Source organism: Rhinopithecus bieti, unplaced genomic scaffold (assembly GCF_001698545.2).
Source record: "Rhinopithecus bieti isolate Rb0 unplaced genomic scaffold, ASM169854v2 scaffold_13259, whole genome shotgun sequence".
NCBI classification, from domain to species: Eukaryota; Metazoa; Chordata; class Mammalia; order Primates; family Cercopithecidae; genus Rhinopithecus; species Rhinopithecus bieti.
The window spans coordinates 2894127-2916197 of record NW_016807544.1 but is presented as its reverse complement, the minus strand read 5'-3'; the positions used below and the strand labels follow the sequence as shown (position 1 = coordinate 2916197).

At 42.2% G+C, this 22071-nt stretch overlaps 1 protein-coding gene across 1 annotated transcript in view; it reads right to left on the bottom strand.

The window, feature by feature from the left end:
- PSEN1 (presenilin 1) overlaps window positions 1–22071 on the bottom strand; it is an 86821-nt gene that overhangs the window by 36984 nt on the left and 27766 nt on the right. The window contains exons 4-5 of the mRNA XM_017882747.1: window positions 12107–12351; window positions 9143–9284 (exon numbers count right to left, since the gene is read on the bottom strand). Coding sequence (XP_017738236.1) covers window positions 9143–9284; window positions 12107–12351 — 387 coding nt within the window. The remainder of the gene's footprint in view (window positions 1–9142; window positions 9285–12106; window positions 12352–22071) is intronic.

Here is a 22071-nt window from a genome sequence, read left to right as displayed (position 1 = left end):
CATTTTTCTGAATCAAAAGTAACATATGCTTATAACATTTAAGAAACACAGAAACACTAAAAGAAGAAAACTATTCTAATGGGCAGTGACAACCAAAATTAATACCAACATTTCCCTTTCAGGCCAGGCACAGTGGCTCACGCTTGTTATCCCGGCAGTGTGAGAGGCTGAAGCAGGTGGATTGCCTGAGGTCAGGAGTTTGAGACCAGCCTGACCAACACGCCAAAACCCCGTCTCTACTAAAAATACGAAAATTAGACAGGCGTGGTGGCGGGCACCTGTAGCCCCAGCTACCAGGGAGGTTGTGGTGGGAGGATTGCTTGAACCCAGGAGGTGGAGGGTGCAGTGAGCCGAGATAGCGTCACTACATTCCAGCCTGGGTGACAAAGTGAGACTGTCTCAGAAAAACAGTATGAAACAAAACAAAACAAAACCATTTCCCTTTCAGACATGTTTTCTATCTGCATGTATAGGTGTGTGTAAAGACCTTTTAATAGTGAGAATCAACTAGTGTACTGTTTACATTCTGCTTTCACAAATGTAATCTTTTATTACAAACATATTCTCATGCCACCAAATATTATTTGAAAACATGTTTTTTTTTTTAAGAGACCGGGGTCTCACTATGTTTCCCAGGCTAGACTGGAAAACCTGGGCTCAAGCAATCATCTTGTCTCAGGGTCCCAAGTAACTGGGTCTACAGGTGCGTGCCACTGCACCTGGCTTGAAACTTTTATTTATTTATATATTTTTTTATTTAGAGATGGAGTTTTGCTCTTGTTGCCCAGGCTGGAGTGCAACAGCGCAATCTCACCGCCACCTCTGCCTCCCAGATTCAAGCGATTCTCCTGCCTCAGCCTCCCAAGTAGCTGGGATTACAGGCACTCGCCACCATGCCCGCTTAATTTTTTTGTATTTTTAGTAGAGATGGGATTGCTCCATGTTGGTCAGGCCGGTCTCGAACTTCCAATCTCAGGTGATCCGCCCACCTCAGCCTCCCAAAGTGCTGGGATTACAGGCATGAGCCACTGCACCCAGCTGAAACTATGATTTTTAAATGACAAAATAATAGTCTACTCACATGGATAAACCCACAATTGAACCTTTGCCTTATGCATGGAATCTGTATTGTTTTCCCTTTCTTTCCCCAATTTTAATTTACGCTAAAATGAACATCCTACTTCACAAATATTTTTCTGTATTTCCAATTCCTTCTTTAGAATATATCATAAAAGATTACTAAATCAGTGTTCAAACTTTTCTAATTACTGATTTAATTTGGCTTAGTTACTTGACAAAAAAAGACTAATCTTGACAAAGTCAATATGCCAAATATGTTAATTTGTTATTTTCATATGCATTTCTTTTATTACTATGTTATACACACACATTTAAACAAGGCTTTCTCATCTTGCAAAAATCCCTAGTTCTGCTTTCCTGTGCTAAAGGATATGAAAGAAAACAGCCCTGCTTTAGTACACAACAGTATCTTCTCTAAACCCTAAACCATCAAGGCCAGAAATCATCTGACTTTAATAAGTTATAGTTCCTTTTATAACAAATTATGTATAATAATTAACTGCCTTTTCTGTTTCTAACATTTTAAGGTTTGGTCTTTTAGCTTCTAGGGCTTGCCATAGATATTGCATAACCAACCACTGATAGGAGAAATCCTCAGGGTTTATTTCCAAACAGGCTCTGGCAAGTTACTGATCTCTGACTCAAAAGCTCCTTTTACTAATATTGGGAGTCAAAGTAAACAACTTGTTTCTATATAATTGTTTGTGCGTGCTAAGACTTGAACATTAAAAAACATCACAACACAAATGAACAAGTCAATGTGGAAATCTGGCTGAATATAATAAACCTCTTAAACTGTCTAAAATGAAGGATAGGGCTGGGCGTGATGGCTCAGGCCTGTAGTCCCAGCAGTTTGGGAGGCTGAGGCCAGTGGATCACCGGAGGTCAGAAGTTCGAGACCAGCCTGGGCAACATGGCAAAACCTCGTCTCTACTAAAAAGGCAAAAATTAGCCAGGCATGGTGGTGGGTACCGGTAATCTCAACGACCTGGGAGCTGAGGCAGGAGAATCGCCTGAACCCAGAAGGCGGAGGTTGCAGTGAGCCAAGATCACACCACTACACTCCAGCCTGGGCAAGAGACCGAGACTCCATCTCAAAAAACAAAATAAAACAAAATGAACGATGGATAAAAGATGCACAAATGTGACAAAAAACATATTAAGAAAGATTCCAGATAAGATGGAGTAAAGCACATTCCACTCTCTCTGTCCCACTGAACACAGTTACAAAACCTGGGCAGAAAGCAGCAGCAGCTGGTTGCAAAAGATGAAAAGTAACGAGAGGTAGGTGGGCTGGGGAATTAGAAGCACTAGCAGTGAGCCTACCGTTTTTTTTCCCTCCGTCTGTACTCAATACAACCTGAGTGGGCATTAGCAAGACAATGGGAGCTCCAGAAGACCTCTAGTGGCTTGAGGATCAGGAAAGAGCTCTCCTAACACCCAGAGAGTGTAAAAATCGTTTTTCTTCCTCTTTTTTTAGAGACAGAGTCTCACTCTGTCACTCAGGCTGGAGTGCAGTGGCACAATCTCAGCTCACTGCAACCTCTGCCTCCCGGGTTCAAGCAATACTCCTGCCTCAGCCTCCTGAGTAGCTTGAACTACAGACGCCCGCTACCGTGCCCGGCTAATTTTTTGCATTTTAGTGAGACAGGTTTTCACCGTGTTGCCCAGGCTGGTCATGAACTCCTGAGCTCAGGCAATCCGCCCACCTCAGCTTCCCAAAGTGCTAGGATTACAGGCGTGAGCCACTGCACCCGGCCTTCTTTTCCCCTTTTCTCCATTCTCGTATGCCTAGTCCTCACACAGTCCTCTGGTGATGGTAATGTGGGTGGCAGAAGCCTAAAATTCAGAGGGAGAGAATCCTTTTTCTCTGACTGGAGGAATGTCAGTTCCAAGAGAGTGGGGCAAATAGCCCTTGCTTTATTTCTCTCTCTCCTCCCACATTTTGGCCCTGACTTTAGGAAGATACAGTCCACTTTGAGCTGCAGGAATGGAAAAGAGAAGCCCAAGAAACCACAGGGAGATCACAGAAAGAGAGAAACTCATTAAAGCAATCTCTTAAAGCTGTTTATAAACTTGTGGGTCCATTCCCAAGGTAAGCGGGTATGGATATGATCCTCAACAGCACACACCGACCCTGACGACCGAATTACAAATAGACCACCACTATACCCCACTATACCAGTCCCAGACTGGTGACTGGGTGGCATATACATGGGGCAGATCTGAGCAACACTGCAAAGGCTTTGAAAAATGAACTGATAATGTAACCACAGTTCACACAAGGCTAGCTGGACCTAACCCAATCAGATCAACTGGCCAATAAAACAAAAATATCAACATCCTTGGAGCATAAAAATGCTCCAAGAAGTAAGGGCAAACACTCTTAAAATGAAAGGAAAGTTTTAAGTTTCAGAATAAAAAAATGTAAAGAAGGGCTAAATAGGAATTTTAGAACTAAAAATAAAATAACCAAAAACATTTCACTGAATAGGTTTAGTAACAAAATGCAAATGTCAGGAAACTTGAAGACAGATCAAAAGAAATTATCTAACCAGAATAGTGAAAAAAATTGGAAAATAAACAGAGCCTCAGAGACCTGTGGAATAAAAAGTCATTTGTGTCGTCACTCCCAGAAGAGGGTAAAGAGCCAGGCGTGGTGGCTCACATCTGTAATCCCAGCACTTCGGGAGGCTGAGGGAGACGGATCACTTAAGGCCAGGGGTTTAAGACCAGCCTGGCCAACATGGTGAAACCCCACCTCTAATAAAAATACAAAAATTAGCTGGCCATGGTGGCACATCTCTGTAATCCCAGCTACTTGGGAGGCTGAGGCTGCAGTGAGCTGAGATCACATTACTGCACTCCAGCCTGGGTGACAAAGCAAGACTCAGTCTCAAAAAAAAAAAAGGGGGGCCGGGTGTGGTGGCTCACACCTGTAATCCAGCACTTTGGGAGGCCCAAGCAGGCAGAATACTTAAGGCCAGGAGTTCAAGACCAGCCTGGTCAATGTGGTAAAACCCTGTCTCTACTATAAATTAACAATAATTAGCCAAGCATGGTAACAGGCACCCATAATCCCAGCATTCTGGGAGGCTGAGGCAGGAGAATTGCTTGAACCAGGGAGGCAGAGGTTGCAGTGAGCCAAGATCACACCACTGCACTCCAACCTGGCTGACAAAGCAAGACTCAGTCTTAAAATCAAAAAAAAAAAAGAAGAAAGAAAAAGGCCGGGTGTGGTGGCTCACACCTGTAACCCAGCACTTTGGGAGGCCCAAGCAGGCAGAATACTTAAGGCCAGGAGTTCAAGACCAGCCTGGTCAATGTGGTAAAACCCTGTCTCTACTAAAAATTAACAAAATTAGCCAGGCATGGTAACAGGCACCCATAATCCCAGCACTTTGGGAGGCTGAGGCAGGACAATCACTTGAACCAGGAAAGCAGAGGTTGCAATGAGCCAAGATCGCAACACTGCACTCCAGCCTGGGTGACAGAGTGAGACTCCATCTCAAAAAAAAAAAAAAAAAAAGAAGAGAGTAAAGAATGTGGTACAGAAAAATTTTAAAGAAATAATGGTTGAAAATTTTCCAAATTTGGTAAAGACATAAACCTAGAGATTCAAAAAGCTCAGTGAACTCTGAACAGAATGAATAAAGAAATCCTCCCACAGTCCCATAACTGCTGAAAAGAAAAAGAAAATTTTGAAAGTGGCCAGAACAAAACAATGTATTACTTATAGAAGAACAGTGATTTGAATGACTGATTTTTATCAGAAACCATGGAAGCTAAGAGAAAGTAGAATAGCATTTTTTAAATGCTGAAAAAGGGAAACATCAAGACAATTTTCTGCCCAGTAACAATATCCTTCAGTAATAAAGGTAAAATTAAAACATCCTAAGGTGAAGAAAAATTAAAACAAATTGAGGCCAGCTGACTTGCTCTAAAAGAATTACTAAAGGAAGATGTTCAGACAGAAGGCAAAGAATACTAGAAGAAAACAGCTGTCCTGGCATAGCGGCTCACGCCTGTAATCCTAACACTCTTGCTTAGGTGACAAAGCAAGACTTCATCACACACACAAACACACACACACACACACACACAACCCCAGCAAAGCAGTCCTACTGATGATAATGAAATGGTATAAAGGACAAGTCGTTCGATTTACATGCTACCAGGTATCTGAGTAGAAGAGATATGCAAAGGAGAAAACAAACCGACCACAGGCCCTTCTGGGCTAAAAATACTACTACATTAAAAGTTATGTTTAAGGATGAAAATTTAAACCATGAGATTAAAATATAACTTCCCAAGAAGTAATGGGAGAGACGAAAAAGTCCATCATCTGAGAATCATGGCTGGTTAGCTTTAGGAAACTGCAAAGAGGACCAAAGTAGGAAGAAAAGCAAAAGCTAGAATCAATGTCAAGCAGGAGGCAATAATTAAGTCAAATGGCAGTAAGGTCCAGAAAAATCAGGTTCAAAAAGATCAGCAGATACGACCAAAGGAAAAACTGGTAACCACATGATACGCAGTTTCCACGGAGGCATGAAAAGAGAACCCACACTTCAGGGAGCTGAGGACTGAATGTGAGAGGAATCTTATATAATAGCTATGTGTGTCAATCCAGGCCAAACTCTGTACTCAAATATCCATTCTGACCCATTAGGTTCTGACCCACACTAGCTGTGTGACCCCTGCCTCAGTGCCTCATCCATAAAACTGGGATAATAGTAGGGGTTACCTCAAAGAGTTTGTATTTAAATTAAACAAGGCGGATGTAAAGTGATACCTGTCCTGTACATGTCACTGCCCAAGACTGGGAAAACCCATACATGCTTAAAAGCAGAGAAAAGAAGAGGTAGTTGAGAGATGGTGCTTTCTCTTTTATGTGTGAAAATATGAAAATACAGAAAAATTATATAATTTCCTAAGATTACTAGGAGAAAGAACTCCAGAGTTCTTTCCAGTCCAGAGCTCCACCTATCCAATTACAAAGGTATTTTGTAAGGGAAAGGCAGGAAATCTGTATGTAAATCCTAAATTATAAGAAAGAAAAAGTAGAATTCTACCCTCCAATAAAATCTGAGAAATAAACAGAAGAACAAAAGTATAATGGGATCCTGGTAAAAGTCACAAGATCAGTCAGTCTACTAAAGCAAGGAAACCAAAGGCAAGTAAACACATGCAGACAAAATATATACGGTGAAAAGGGATAAAGAAAAGGAATTAAGAAACTAGCCTGTAATCCCAGCACTTTGGGAGGCCGAGATGGGCGGATCACGAGGTCAGGAGATCGAGACCATCCTGGCTAACACTGTGAAACCCCGTCTCTACTAAAATACAAAAAAACTAGCCGGGCGAGGTGGCGGCGCCTGTAGTCCCAGCTACTAGGGAGGCTGAGGCAGGAGAATGGCCTAAACCCAGGAGGCGGAGCTTGCAGTGAGCTGAGATCCAGCCACTGCACTCCAGTCCGGGCGAGAGAGCGAGACTCCGCCTCAAAAAAAAAAAAAAAAAAAAAAAAAAAAAAAGAAACTAGCATTTTAAAGTGGGGAGGCAAATGCTTCCCATTTGGCCTTCTGAGTGTTGGTAACAACCTGTCATCATCACATATACCTGTCATCTTTAATGGTCTCCATACATTACTAACAGATTATACAGACGGCCATCACTTAACACATCCACTCACTCAAATGTTCAACAAGCAAAGTTAAACTCTGTATAATTTTAAAGTTTACAAGCATTGAAAAGGTATTGATATTACTAGTAACCAACTAAATGCAAATTAAGACATTTTCTTTACCTATAAAAACCAACACAGAGTTTTAAAAAAGAAATTCAGCACTGGTGGGGTACGAGAGATACTCTCATTCACTACCGGTGTTAAGTACAAACTGATATAAGCTTTTTGAAAATGGGATTTTGTATCCCAAGAGAGTTACAAATATGTAGATAATGTGCCCCAGAAATTCTACTTCTAGGATTTTACCCGAAGGAAATAATTTGAAAAACTGAAAAAGCTCTAGGCATAAAGACAGACATTACTGTTTTTTAAAATAGTGAAACACTAGAAACAAATGTGCAACATCAGGGACATTTGAGAAGTAAATTACAAGGTACTTGAGTCAAATATCTCATAGCCATAGAAATATTTTCTAAGAATTTGTAATAGAAAAAATGCTCACACCAAAGTAAAAGGACACATATTGATTATACATTTTAACCATGTTAGAAAAGTATACAGAAATAAATACTAGAAAGAAACAGAGCAGATTCCAACATTTGGAAAGTTAATCTTTTTTTTTTTTTTTTTGTGGTAGAGATAGGTCTCACTATGTTGCTCAGGCTGGTCTCAAACCTCTGACCTCGGTCGGGCACGGTGGCTCACGCCTGTAATCCCAGGACTTGCGAGGCCAAGGCGGGTGGATCACCTGAGATCAGCAGTTCTAGACCAGCCTGGCCAACATGATAAAAACCAGTCTCTACTGAAAATACAAAAACTGGTCGGGCGTGGTGGCAGGTGCCTGTAATCCCAGCTACTCGGGGGGCTGAGGCAGCAGAAAGGCTTGAACGTGGGAGGCAGAACTTGCAGTGAGCCAAGATTGCACCATCACACTCCAGCCTGTGGGACAAGAGCGAGACTTTGTCTCGGGAGGAAAACAACAACAACAACAAAAAACTCCTGACCTCAAGCAATCCTCCTGCCTTGACCTCCCAAAGTGCTGGGATTACAGGCATGAGCCCCATGTCTGGCTGAACATTTGTAATTTCTATTATTTGAAAATGACCTTAAAAGGTGCATGACTTGTGATAATGTGTAACTTTTTCTAAGGTATGAGTCTGAAACGTGCTAGTTGGCTGAAACTCAGCAGTAGGCCACTTGGCAAAAGAGCGAGCTGGGGGAGGAGAGGCTGAGAAGGGTGTGTCTGTGTCTTTCCTGTACAACCTCCCAGCGCCCCACTTTCCGAGGAATGAAGTAGTACAGCAGAGATGGTGAGGGGGTGCATGATGGCTACCAGTTTAGGCAAGGTGTGATCAGTCACCAGTGAGTTTAATACCAGCATCTGAACATGGCTTTATTGTTCTGTACTCTAACATGAAAATCTGATTTCAGTTATACTGTATTTTATAGGGACCATTATAACCTATAGTGTTATTTGTGAATGAGGAGATTCACAAAGGTCTTAGGTAGGTATATTTCTTCAGTATACTGTCAATCAAAATATTAAAACCACTTAGGGCCGGGCACAGTGGCTCACACCTGTAATCCCAGCACTTTGGGAGACGAAGGCGGGAAGTTCACTTGAGGCCAGGAGTTTGAGACCAGCCTGGCCAACATGGTGAAACCCCGTCTCTACTAAAAATACAAAAATTAGCTGAGTGTGGTGGCGGGCGACTGTAATTCCAGCTAATTGGGAGGCAGAGACAGGAGAATCGCTTGAAACTGGTGGTTTGAGGCTGCAGTGAGCCGAAATCGCGCCACTGCACTTCCCTCCAGCCTGGGTGACAGGGCAAAGCCCTGCTTCAACAAACAAACAAACAAACAAAAACCCACTTAGATTGTGCTATTATATGAAAATGTTTATTTTTCAGTTATACCTTTTTTGTTTTCTGGTTTTATTGTTTGAGACAATGGCCTAAAAAGGCATTGAAATCCAAAATAATATGAACTATCACAAACTCTTGATAATTAATCATAATATATATTTTACACTACTTTTTTCATGACATATAGATTCCATGCATATAAAATACTTCCAATATTTGTTTTTTGTTTTCTTTAATAGAGACAGGATCTTGCTATGTTGCCCAAGCTGATTGTGAACTCCTGGGCCCAAGCGATCCTCCTGCCTCGGCCTCTGAGCCTGGCATTATACATGCACCTGGCTTCCTTTTTGTATTTTTTGAATGTTCCACAGTGAACAGGAACAAAACTAAAAACTAACTTAGCTCTACAAGACAAAACATTTTTTCTTTCCTAGATCAGTTAAGTTACTGTGACAGGAATACCCAACCATAAGAAGAACAGGGTGGAAAGCAAAGATCTGTGTCTCATGCTCACCTTATAGCACCTGTATTTATACAGAACCACCAGGAGGATAGTCATGACAACAATGACACTGATCATGATGGCCGCATTCAGAATTGAGTGCAGGGCTCTCTGGCCCACAGTCTCGGTATCTTCTGTGAATGGGGTATAGATTCTACAATAAAACAAACACAAAAGCCCTAGGTAAGTGTTAATGGAGATCCCCAACCACATTACCACCTCTAACACAGAATTTTCTTTTTCTCAATTCAATTCATATCTTATAAGTCACTTTTCCCCAACTCACCAATCTAGCTAAGAATTTTAACCTGAGAAAACAGCTACACTCTAAAATAATTGCTTCAAAGAAAATATCTAACATATGGAAAGGACTTACATATGAACCAGACACGGGCTCCATCTAGTGGGTGCTTTATATTGAAATAATTATAATACCTCATCAAATGTTTTTTGGCTACAGCTTATTAGGAACTTGTTATAGAACCAGATTCTGCCACAGAAACCACGTGGGCTGACAAGTGGTTGTCAGAAGAAAGGTAATATGGCTTATAATTAACGCCTCTCATCTGTAGAGTAATTGCAACTGGAGTTGTCTTAAGATAATGTCACATATCCATCTTTCCCCTTGTTTCTCATTCATAGAAAAACATTTTTATTCCAGGTGCCAATATTCCCAGCCAAAAAGACTTTACTTCTGACTCCCTTATATTTATGAATGGCCATGAGAACAAGTAATGGCAATGACTTTTAGGGAGATGTGTTGTGTATGGAACTTCTAAGAAAGGAGTGAATTCTGCTGACATGTCCTACGTTCTTTTCTCCCCTACTCCTTCCTACCGTCAGAACGAAGGCTAGGGCTCCAGCGTGGACCTTGAAGTAACCTAGAGGTTAGAAGTTAAAGAAGAAAGAAGGAGATTGAGTCCTTGATGAACGTGAAGCCACTGTACTAATCTGGACTGCCTACCTCTGCACTACTCTACGAGGAGAAAGTATGTGCATTATTTAAACCAGTTGTTTTGATTTTCTATTAACAAAGTCAGAAACATTTCTGTAAAAAGTCAGATAGTGAATATTTTTAGCTCTGTGGACCATATGGTCTCCAGGGCAACCACTCAGCTGTGCTACTGTAGTGTGAAAGCAGCCACAGACAATGTATAAACCAAGGAGCATGGTCACGTTCCAATAAAAGTTTATTCACAAGTTTGTGAATAACTTTGTTACTATACCTTTGTGGAAAGCTAGCAGGCAGATCTGGCCTGTGGCTGTAGCTTGCCAATGTTTGTTCTATAATATGTTGCCAAACCTAACCCTAACCTATACGGATAATATTCTTCAATCCCTCTAGTTCTAACCACTGCCCTTCATCTGCTGTCTTAGATGCTCTCCCAAAAGGCTAAAAGTTTGGCTTTCAGAACACCATGTAGTTTTTCAGACACTTCACAACTTCAAATTCTAAAACTCAATTACAACTCTTCTTTGGGCCCCATGAGAGTCCCAGAGATGGAACTAGATGACATTTGAATCAAGCATTTTTCTTGGAGGCCAAGGGCTGACAGCAGCAGCACCAGGGAATTCACATGATAGCTCCCCAAGAGTCTAGAGAGTGCTGGCTTGAATTAGTTATTCATCCTTCCAATTAACGATTTGTTTGGCCATTTATTATACACCTCACCCTGGAGACACAGTACCCTCACAGGCCTTGCAATAAAGAAGGAAATCAGGCATTAAATAAATAATGTAAATAAATATATATTTGCAAATTGTGACAAGTGAGAGAGAACAAGTTGCTATGAGAAAAGATACCAAGAAGGACCTAATCGTGTTAGGAGAAACAGGAATGTTATCTTTGAGGATTTAACATTTAAGTCGGCCGCACTTTGGGAGGCCCCGAGACGGGGCGGATCACAAGGTCAAGGAAATCAAACCATCCTGGCTAAACACGGTGAAACCCTGTCTCTCTAAAAACTACAAAAACTAGCCGAGCGATGGTGGCAAGCGTCTGTAGTCCCTAGCGTACCGGGAGGCTGAGGCAGAGAATGGCCGTGACCCAGGAAGCGGAGCTTGCAGTGAGCTGAGATCCGGCCACTGCACTCACAGCCTGGGCGACAGAGGGACTCCCGTCACCAAAAAAAAAAAAAAAACTTTAATCAATGTTACGATGTGTGAGTTCTAAATTTCAAAGAATATGTAGGTTCAATTATTTGCCTTCTACTTTTAAACTTAACTTCCTTGTAAAGCAACCTTTTTTGATTACCTACTCCACCCTCATTCTGATCACCTGCTCCATCCTCATTCCAATTACCTGCTACCTGCCCTGCCCTGACTCCTGCCAAAGCACTCACCCCATCATTCTCTTTAAATTAGCCAACTGGAATTAGTTTAGCCTATGCGGTCTAACCCTAGCCAATAGGGGAACGACATAGCAGCAGGGACCACGTGTGTCAGGGTAAGAACCCCTTCCCCTCCCTTGTCCAAATGTGCGCTTGCCATTGTTCCATCTGTAAGGGCGCACCCTTCTATACAGAAGTAACTTGCCTTGCTGAGAATTAAAAGGAAAATTTTATATTCGAGTGCTATTTCTTTTGCGGCACTGAAACTTTATATATAACACCAAGAGGAGAGGGATGACAGGAATTTAACCCACCAAAGTCAGAAAAGGAAAGAATACTCTAGGCAGAAAAGTAATGGGCACCCAATGAGCCTGAGGTGGAAAAGAATTTGTGTGTTCAATTCAGCATAACTTCAGTCCTATCCAGTAATACCATACAGGAAACATACTTCTGCAGTGTTCCTTTTCTCCACTTAAAACATCAAATAATAACCCCTTGCTCTCTCAACTGCTCCTGACCATCACAGAGGATGGACTCTCTAGCTAAGTCATGCCCCTCCAATGCAGAGGCCTTCAAGGTGATGATGATATGCTGTAAAGAAAAGCCACAATGGCTTTGAGAATAATAAAACAAAACTCATACATACAGCTGCCCATCCTTCCGGGTATAAAAGCTGACTGACTTGATGGTAGCCACGACCACCACCATGCAGAGAGTCACAGGGACAAAGAGCATGATCACATGTTTGGCGCCATATTTCAATGTCAGCTCCTCATCTTCTTCTTCATCTTGCTCCACCACCTGCCGAGAGTTACCCTGGGGTCGTCCATTAGATAATGGCTCAGGGTGGCCAAGCCTGTCGTTGTGCTCCTGCCGTTCTCTATTGTCATTCTATAAGCACAAGAAAAACGTTTTCAGTAAATCAGATTCTCAGCAGAATCAAGGTAACGGTTAGACCTGGGATTAACAACAGACCTATCACTACATGAGTTCTAAAAACCTGAAGCAAGAAAAAACTATTTACAGGAAGTATGCAGTTTAAAAGTCTAGATTATCTATCACTGCTCACTGAAGGCACTCAGGTCCTCTCTTTTACCTGGGTCTTGGCTTGCTCCATTCTCTCTGTTCATCCCAACAAAATACAATTGTACTTATCCTTTGAGATGTAGCTTAAAGACTGACACTTGCATTAAACCTTGTTTATTGGCTGCAGCTCCAAGCACCTTTTTCAAATTCAGCTTTCTGTGATTTCAGACCACTTACGCAAGGAACTATCTTACCTTAATTAACATGACTTTAAAATCCTTGTGTCAGAGGCGTTTGGACCAGAGCAATTCTATCTTGAATAGGGGCTGGGTAAAATAAGGTCGAGACCTACTGGACTGCATTCACAGGAGGTTAGGTACTCTTAGTTACGGGATGAGATTGGAAGTCAGCACAAGATACAGCCCATAAAGACCCTGCTGATAAAACAGGTTGCAATAAAGAAGCTGGCCAAAACCCACCAAAACCAAGATGGTGAGGAGAGTGACCTCTGGTTATCCTCACTGCTCACTATACGCTAATTATAATACATTAGCATGCTAAAAGACACTCCCTGCCAGCATCATGACAGTTTACAGATGCCATGGCAAAGTCCAGAAGTTACCCTGTATGGTCTAAAAAGGGGAGGGATCCTTAGTTCCGGGAATTGTCCACCTCTTTCCCAGAAAACTCATGAGTAATCCATCCCTTGTGTAGCATATAATCAAGAAGTAACAGGCTGGGCGCCTGAAATCCCAGCACTTTGGGAGGCCAAGGTGGGCGGATCACTTGAGGTCAGGAGTTTGACACCAGCCTGGCCAACATGGTGAAACCCCGTCTCTACTAAAAATATAAAAATTAGTCGGGCATGGTGGCACATGCCCGTAATCTCGGCTACTCATGAGGCTAAGGTAGGAGAATCACCTGAACTTGGGAGGTGGAGGCTGCAGTTAGCAGAGATTGTGCCACTACATTCCAGCCTGGGTGACAAAGCAATGCTCAAAAAAAAAAAAAAAAAAAAAGTGGTAAGGTCGAAGAAATGACATAATCAGATGTTTCATTTTTAGCAAACTTGGTTGAGTGGCAATGAACGAGATTTCTAACATAAGGAACTAGCATTGGTAGAGATATGGAACACAGTAAGATAAGCAGACTGGAAGACAAAAGTACTTTAGTTAGAGATATAACCAGGCAGTCAAGTCCAATGGCAGTTACCAACAGGACTTTCAAGCTCAGAAGGGTCAGAGGAAGTCAATGGTCTCTGAGGCTATAGCCTCAGAAATGGATGAAATCTCAGGCCTCAGAAATGGATGAAATAGCTGTGAAGGGAAAAATACAGTAAAAAGATGACCAAGGAGAGAAGTGTAAATAACCCCTAAGCTTAACCAGCAGGTGATGGGAGAAAACCAGAAAATGAGATTAAGAGAATAGAGGAGAGGGAAGAAAACTCAGGAATCAATATAACACAGAAGCCAAAAGTGGAGCACAAATCAAAGAGGTGTCATCAACAGTCTGGCAGGATGAGAGCTAAAAAGACCCTGAACTTGCAATGGGAAGTTCATTAAGGGTTTTACAAAAGTAAAACAGTGAAGAGGGAAGTTGGGTTGAGATGAGACAGGATAACTCCCTTGACCCCTCATGGCTCAGAGTGTGGCTCGTTTACTCGGCCACCACACACTCAAACCCCTTGCAAGAGGAAGTGTGCAAGCGAGTGAGTGAGTGTGGGAACCAGAGCAAACGAATGCAGGAACCAGCCAGTTGCTCCTCTTTGGCAGGAGCAGGCTCTGTGCAGGCCCGCAGCAGCATCCAAGTGTGTTACAATCAATGCTCCTTCAACTCTGCCATTCGGGGATGGCCAAGTGCCAGCCAGCTCAATGGAGGGTCAGGGTGGCAGCCCCTGCTCTCTCCTCTTGGCACCCAGGTTCTCTTCCAGTGTCCAGGAATAATCAGGTCACACGAACAGATCGAAGGGTAGTGTGTGCAGAAGATTTTATTGCGCAATGTAAGTGGTTCTCAGTAGGATGGAGAGTTGAAAAGGGGATGGTATGGGAAGAAGGTGATCTTTCCCTGAAGCCAGGCCATCTCCGGCTGGGCCTGTTCTCCAAAGCTGCACCACCTGAAGTTAGCCACGCCCATCCATAGTCTCTAACGCTCAGCTGCTTTTCTGCTCACTGCTCAGCTACTTATATCACCAACGCTCAGTTGCTTGTATTTCTGACAATCAGCCGCTTGTATTTCCAACACTCAGCCATTTATATCCCTGATGTCAGCTGCTTGTATTGTTCTGCCAGCTGCTGAAATCTTTTTTTTTTTTTTTTTTGAGACAGAGTCTCGCTCTGTTGCCCAGGCTGGAGTGCACTGGCACAATCTGGGCTCACTATAACCTCCACCGCCTGAGTTCAAGCAATTCTCCTGCCTCATCCTCCCAAGTAGCTGGGATTATGGTGCCCAGCACCATGCCCAACTAATTTTTGTATTTTTAGTAGAGATATCGTTTTGCCATGTTGGCCAGGCTGGTTTTGAACTCCTGACCTCAGCTGATCCACCTGCCTCAGTCTCCCAAAGTGCTGGGATTATAGGAGTGAGCCACTGTGCCCAGCCCAGCTGAAATATTTTTACGGGCACAGGATAGGGGCATGGCAGGCCAAAGAGGCAACATTTGGGTGGGGAAAAATGGGGTCAGCTGTTTTCACTTAGGGCTGCAGTTCCAGGTTTAAGGGTGGAATTTAGCCGGGAGCCCAGCCCTTCTGTATCAATGTCATAAATCACAATGGGCTGGAAAATGATTGAGAATTGAGAAGGTAAAGGCAATCATTCTTTGAAGCAAAAAAAAAAAAAAAAAAAGGTGGAAGAGACTTGCAATAGAGACGGATTTAATTTGAAAAAGTTATTTTATCCAACCCCAATGGAAAGGAAGACAAAACCAGAAAAGGTTATTTTAGAGCTCGTAGAAACTTGAGCATACCTATCATGTCAAAGCGTAGACTGAAGACTAGAGGAAGAGACAAAGTGGGGATTAAAACTAATGGAGCCGGGCACGGTGGCTCACGCCTGTAATCCCAGCTCTCAGGGAGGCAGAGGCGGGAGGATAGCTTGAGCCCAGGAGTTCGAGACCTGCCTGGGTAATACAGCGAGACCCCGTTCTCCACAAAAAGGAAAACAAAAAACAAGAAAAAAAGCCAAAAAAAAAAAACAAAAAAAAAACTAATGGAATAGGGTAAGGGATAAAGGAGGGTGCCATAGTTGGAATGTTCCCCCAGAAAGTTCATGTACTGGAAACTTGGTTGCTATTGTGGTGGTATCAAGAGGTGAGGCCTCTAGGAGGTGACTGGGTCATGAGGACTCTGCCTTCATGAATGGATTACAGGTTCAGTATTCTTTATCTGAAATGTTTGGGACCAGAAGTGTTGCAGATTTTGCATTTTTGAATATTTCCATTATACTTACAGGTTGAACATACCAAATCTAAAAATCCAAAATCTAAAACGCTCCAATAAGCATTGCCTTTGAGCATCACACTGGTACTCAGAAAGGTTTGGATTTGGGAGCACTTTGAATTTCAGACTTTCAAATCAGGGATACTGAACCTGTAATGTCGCTATCACAGGAGTAGGTTAGTTATCATGGGAGTGACTTTGTTACAAAAGCAAGCTCTCTCTTGCCCTGCTGCCTATCCACCAAGGGATAATCCTCCTCAGGTGCTGGTACCATATACTCTTGGACTTTCCAGCCTCAAGAACCATGAGTTGAATAAATTTCTTTTCTTTATAAATCACCCAGTCTCAAAAAGATTAAAAAAAAAATAAAAAATAAAAAAACAAAAAAGAAAACAAACAAACAATAAATAAATAAATAAATTCGCTGGGCGCAGTGGCTCAAGCCTGTAATCCCAGCACTTTGGGAGGCCGAGATGGGCGGATCACGAGGTCAGGAGATCGAGACCATCCTGGCTAACAGGGTGAAACCCCGTCTCTACTAAAAAATACAAAAAAACTAGCCGGGCGAGGTGGCGGGCGTCTGTAGTCCCAGCTACTCGGGAGGCTGAGGCAGGAGAATGGTGTAAACCAGGGAGGTGGAGCTTGCAATGAGCTGAGATCCGGCCACTGCACTCCAGCCCGGGCGACAGAGCGAGACTCCGTCTCAAAAAAAATCAATGAATCAATCAATCAATCAATCAATCACCCAGTCTGCGGTATTCTGTTATAGCAATACAAAATGAACTAAGACAGAGGGGAACAAAAAAAAGACAGAGGTTGGCGTTATAAAGGTATGGTGCCCTCTCCTTCAGTCTGGAAGTCAGGATTTCTCTTCAAACAATTATGAAGACCCAATCCCTATGAGAAATGGAAAGGAAACTATTCTAAAGCATAAAAGGTAGAAATATCTATACCACACATCAAGAAAGATTATTTTTGCTGAACACAAGTCACCAGAGCGGCTAAAGCCCAGTAGAATGGAAATGGTTATACGGAAGGTGAGGCCAAAGGGACCAGAACATAGTGTGATAGACAGCAAGAAGCAGGAGAATTGAGAATTCATACTTCTATTCTTCCAGAGAAGGAGGTGACTAAGTCATCTGCCAAGAAAGTTATATCTGCAATTGATGTTCAGCAGTACAAGTCTGAACAACTTGATTGGCTGATTAATGTTCACAATAAACATACAAGTAATAATAGCTATCTCTATATAGTATTTGATATTTATAAGGCACTGTCACATTATCTAATTTATTCTTTTTGTCTGGAGAAGTTTTGGTAAATGAACACAAAAGCAATTGATCCAAAATCTCACAACCAGAAAACAGGAGAGGTAGGAATCAAACTAAAGTCTCTTGCCTCAAAACTTGTTTTCTTTCTATGGCACCACAGCCATCATTTTAGGTCATATGAACAGTTTAATTAGCTAAGTCTAGCATGAAAGGGGCAATCATATGCTCATTCACAGTCCCCAACCGGATGATCTGGTTTATAATGACCATTAGCCAACTCAACCCTGCCCTGCCCTGCCCTGCCCAAGGCTGATAATGAGATGGATACTAGAATACTGTTTAACTTAACAGTAATATACACATTCACAAACCCTTCCTCTTTGTAGTATGTTGGATACTTCTTTTATTATTATTTATTATTATTATTATTTTGGAGACAGAGTCTTATTCAGTCGCCTAGTAGTGGCACAATCTTGGCTCACTGAAACCTCTGCCTCCCAGGTTCAAGCGATTCTCGTGCCTCAGCCTCCTGAAGAGCTGGGATTACAGGTGTGTGCCAAAACACCTGGCTAATTTTTGTATTTTTAGTAGAGATGGAGTTTCACCATGTTGGCCAGGCTCGAACTCCTGGCCTCAAGTGATTCACCCACCTCTACCTCCTGAAGTGCTGGGATTACAGGCATGAGCCACTGTGCCCAGCCATGGACGCTAATTTTTTTTTTTTTTTTTTTCTGAGACAGAGTCTTGCTCTGTCACCCAGGCTAGAGTGCAGTGGCACAATCTCGGTTCACTGCAACCTCTGCCTCCCAGGTTCAAGCAATTCTCCTGCCTCAGCCTCCCAACATTATAGGCATCCGCCACTGCGCCGGCTAATTTTTGTATTTTAGTAGACACAGGGTTTCACCATGTTGGCCAGGCTTCAAACACCTGACCTCATGATCCACCCACCTCGGCCTCACAAAATGCTGGGATTACAGGCATGAGCCAGTGCGCCTGGTCAGATACCACCTTTTTTTTTTTTTTTAAATGGAGTTTTGCTCTTGTTGCCCATACTGGAGTGCAATGGCGCGATCTCGGCTCACCACAACCTCTGCTACCTGGGTTCAAGCAATTCTCCTGCCTCAGCCTCCTGAGTAGCTAGGATATACAGGCATGCACCACCAAGCCCGGCTTATTTTTTGTATTTTTAGTAGAGACAGGGTCTTATCCATGTTGGTCAGGCTGGTCTTGAACTCCTGACCTCAGGTGATCCGCCCGCCTCAGTCTCCCAGAGTGCTGGGATTAAAGGTGTGAGCCCAGCCCAGATACCACTTTCAAAACTGATTTTATTTTCAGGAATGGTGGCACACACCTATAGTCAAGTGCAGCCCAGGGAATGTAGTGAGACACCATCTTTAAGGAAAAAAATACTGTTTTAATTTCTTTATTTAAAAAAAGTACAATTTGGGCTGGACGTGGTGGCTCATGCCTGTAATCCCAGCACTCTGGGAGGCTGAGGCGGGCGAATCAACTGAGGTCAGGAATTCAAGACCAGCCTGGCCAACATGGTGAAACCTTGTCTCTATTAAAAATACAAAAATTAGCCAGCGTGGTGGCGGGCACCTGTAATCCCAGCTACTTGGGAGGCTAAGGCAGGCGAATCGCTTGAACCCGGGAGGCAGAGGTTGCAGTAAGCCAAGATCGTGCCACTGCACTCCAGCCTGGGTGACAGAATGAGATTCCGTCTCAAAAAAAAAAAAAAACAAAAAAAAGTACAATTTGGTGACAGAAGTGTTGGTTAGAGACAAAAATGGCAGATTCATTGACTGTCCAGATTTAATTTACGAATGAACATATATATATGAAAATAAAAGAAGCAAGTTCCTAAAGTATTTTACAGGGTACTCCAATTAAAGACTATGGCTGAATCACTACATTTTATGGGTGAAATCATAGTGTGTGAAATTTGGAATTTAAAAGTCTCTAACTTATGTTATCATATGTTGGGTTTACCCCAGTGACACTGTATTATATAGTGGTAATTAGCCCAAGTTCTGGGGTCAGACTACCAGGATTTGGATTTCTCTTCTATATAGTGTGATTTAGAGCAAGTTATTTAACCTCTTTGAACTTCAATGTCTTCATCTGTAAAATGGTGAAAAAAGTATCTCCTGATAGAGTTGTAAATTCTACTGGGATAGTACTTGAAAGACATATCTCATGGTGTCTGGCCCATATTAAGCATTCAGTAGTTTTACCATTTATTCTACATATACACATTCCTATGGCTACTAGCAGGTGCCAAGGTATAACTGATCTCCTCTTAGGGTACAGTCCAGATGAAACTGCATATAAAATTCCAGACATTTTTAGTCGATCAACAGAAAATCGTAGGCACTATGGAATTAGAAAAATCTGTTTCCCAAATGTTGATCTCCCATCTCTGACCTCTCCCAGAACTCTATTCTAAGCTTCTCCTCTGTCTTCTCCATTTATCTCAGTCAACAGCAGTACCATTCTCCCAGTTTCTAGGAAGTCCCAAATCTACAAATTATTCTTTATTTCTTTCTCTTCCTTAGTACCTCTGTCTAGTCAGCCAGCAAATTCTGCCAGAATACCTCCAAAACACCTCCTGGACCTATCTACTTCTTTCTATGTCCACAATCTTTGTGGTTCAAACCACTATTACCTGTCATTTGGATTACTGTTAATAGGCTTCTAATTTGGTCTTTCTACTTTTATGCTCCCCTAGTCCATTCTCCACACTATAGCCAGGATGATTTTTTTTTTAAACAAAATGAGATCATGTCATTCCTTTAAAACTCGATTACATGGCTTCTTGTCATGCTCATAACATAATCAAAACTTCTTAGGCTCGTGAAGTCTAAAATGGTTTGGTCCTTGCTCTGACCACAGACTGTTCCTCCTCTCTCCATTCCTTTTTTCAAACTGGCCTTCTAGTTCCCCGCTCAGGACTGGTTCATCTGGAACGTCCTTCTCCCACCTGACTGTTCCTTGTCACTCAGTTCCCTCCTGGTAGAGAGAGAATTTCCTGACTATCGAATGTAAGGAACCCTTTCTCTACACTGATCTGCTGGTTTTAATTCTCTGAATCGTACTTGTGATCATTTGAGGTAGCTCCTGTTTGTTACTTGATTATTCATCTTTATCTCCTTAGAATATAAATTTTCTCCAAGGACAGCACAAGTTCTTGATCTTCGCTGGATCTCTAGTGTCTCCTGTACTCAATAACTATTTGTTGAGTTAATTAATGAATGATTCCTAAAAGACTGCTTGCGAAGCCCAGCTAATTTTTTGTAGCGACAAAGCTTCAGCATGTTGCCCAAGCTGGTGTTAAACTTCTGGGCTCAAGAAATCCTCCCGCCTTGGCCTCCCAAAGTGCTGGGATTACAGGCATGAGCCATCGAGTCCAGCTGTCTTGTACTTTTAGATTGGAGTTTTGGGTTTCAGAGATTTGTAATTCACTGAAAATGAAGCACCACGTAGGTGTGCCTGGGAGGGAGTTTGCTAAGAATTCTTACTAAATAAAGTTCAATCAATCAAATGTTATTGTACTTCAAAAATTCTCCAGGGAAATAAATTGTCAGCTTCCATTTGAAGACTGTATTCTGTTTAAATGTGCTATTAAAGTAAAATGTAGCATAAGAATCTACAGATAATAATTGAAAGGGAATAAAATAGGGCTCTTCAAGAAAAGTATAATTTATTTGTTAAAACAGGTAAAGCAAAATTAAAATAAAATAAATACACAGGTGAAACATTCACGTGGTTTCAAAGAAAGTATTAAAAGGTATAGAGTACAAAATCTCCCTCTTAATATATACCTAGTTTCCTAATCCCCTGCTTACTACTGTTATTGCCCTCCTGTGAATCCTTCCAAAGTTTCTCTCTACATCTGCAAGCAAATACACACACACACTCTTACTCCCCTTTTCACACAAATGGTAGTATAGTAAATGTACCATGCAGCATTTTGTTTTCTCCACTTAACTATGTATCTTAAGAGATTTTTCTACACATCAATACATAAAGAATATCCTCATTCTTCTTATTTTTGAGATAGATTCTCTGTCACTAGGCTGGAGTGCAGTGGCATAGTCACAGCTTACCACAGTCTTGACCTCCCAAGCTCAAGCAATCCTCCCACCTCGGCCTCCTGAGTAGCTGGGACTGCAGGTATGAGAAAGAGAAAGAGAGAGAGCAAGCGAGAGAGAGAGAGAGAGACAGAGCATGCCAAATTGCCCTCCCTATGGATTGCACCAATTTAGAGACTCAGCAATGCAAGAGAATTGCCTACTTCACCACACTGTTGCTAACACCTTATGTTAGCAAGTGCTTAGACTTTTACCAATCTGATGGGAGAAATATGGAATCTTGGCATAATTTTAATATCTATTTCTCTTATTATCAGGACAGTTGAGTGCTTTTTCATCTACGTCCTTTTTCTATTTGACTTTAACTTTTTTTTTTTTTGAGATGGAGTTTTGCTCTTGTTGCCCAGGCTGGAGTACAGTGGTGCGATCTCGGCTCACTGCAACCTCGGCCTCCCAGGTTCAAGTGATTCTCCTGCCTCAGTCTCCCAAGTAGCTGGGATTAAAGGTGCGTATCACCACACCTGGTTAACTTTTTTTTTTTTTTTTTTTTTTTTAAGTAAAAAAGGGATTTATCATTTTTAGCCAGGCTGGTCTCAAACTTCTGACCTCAGGTGATCCGCCCACCCTTGGCCTCTCTAAGTGCTGGGATTACAGGCGTGAACCACTGTGCCCGGCCTTAATTTCTAATTACTAATTATTAATTCATTTTAAAAATAAGTGTTACAGGCCGGGCGCGGTGGCTCAAGCCTGTAATCCCAGCACTTGGGGAGGCCGAGACAGGCGGAT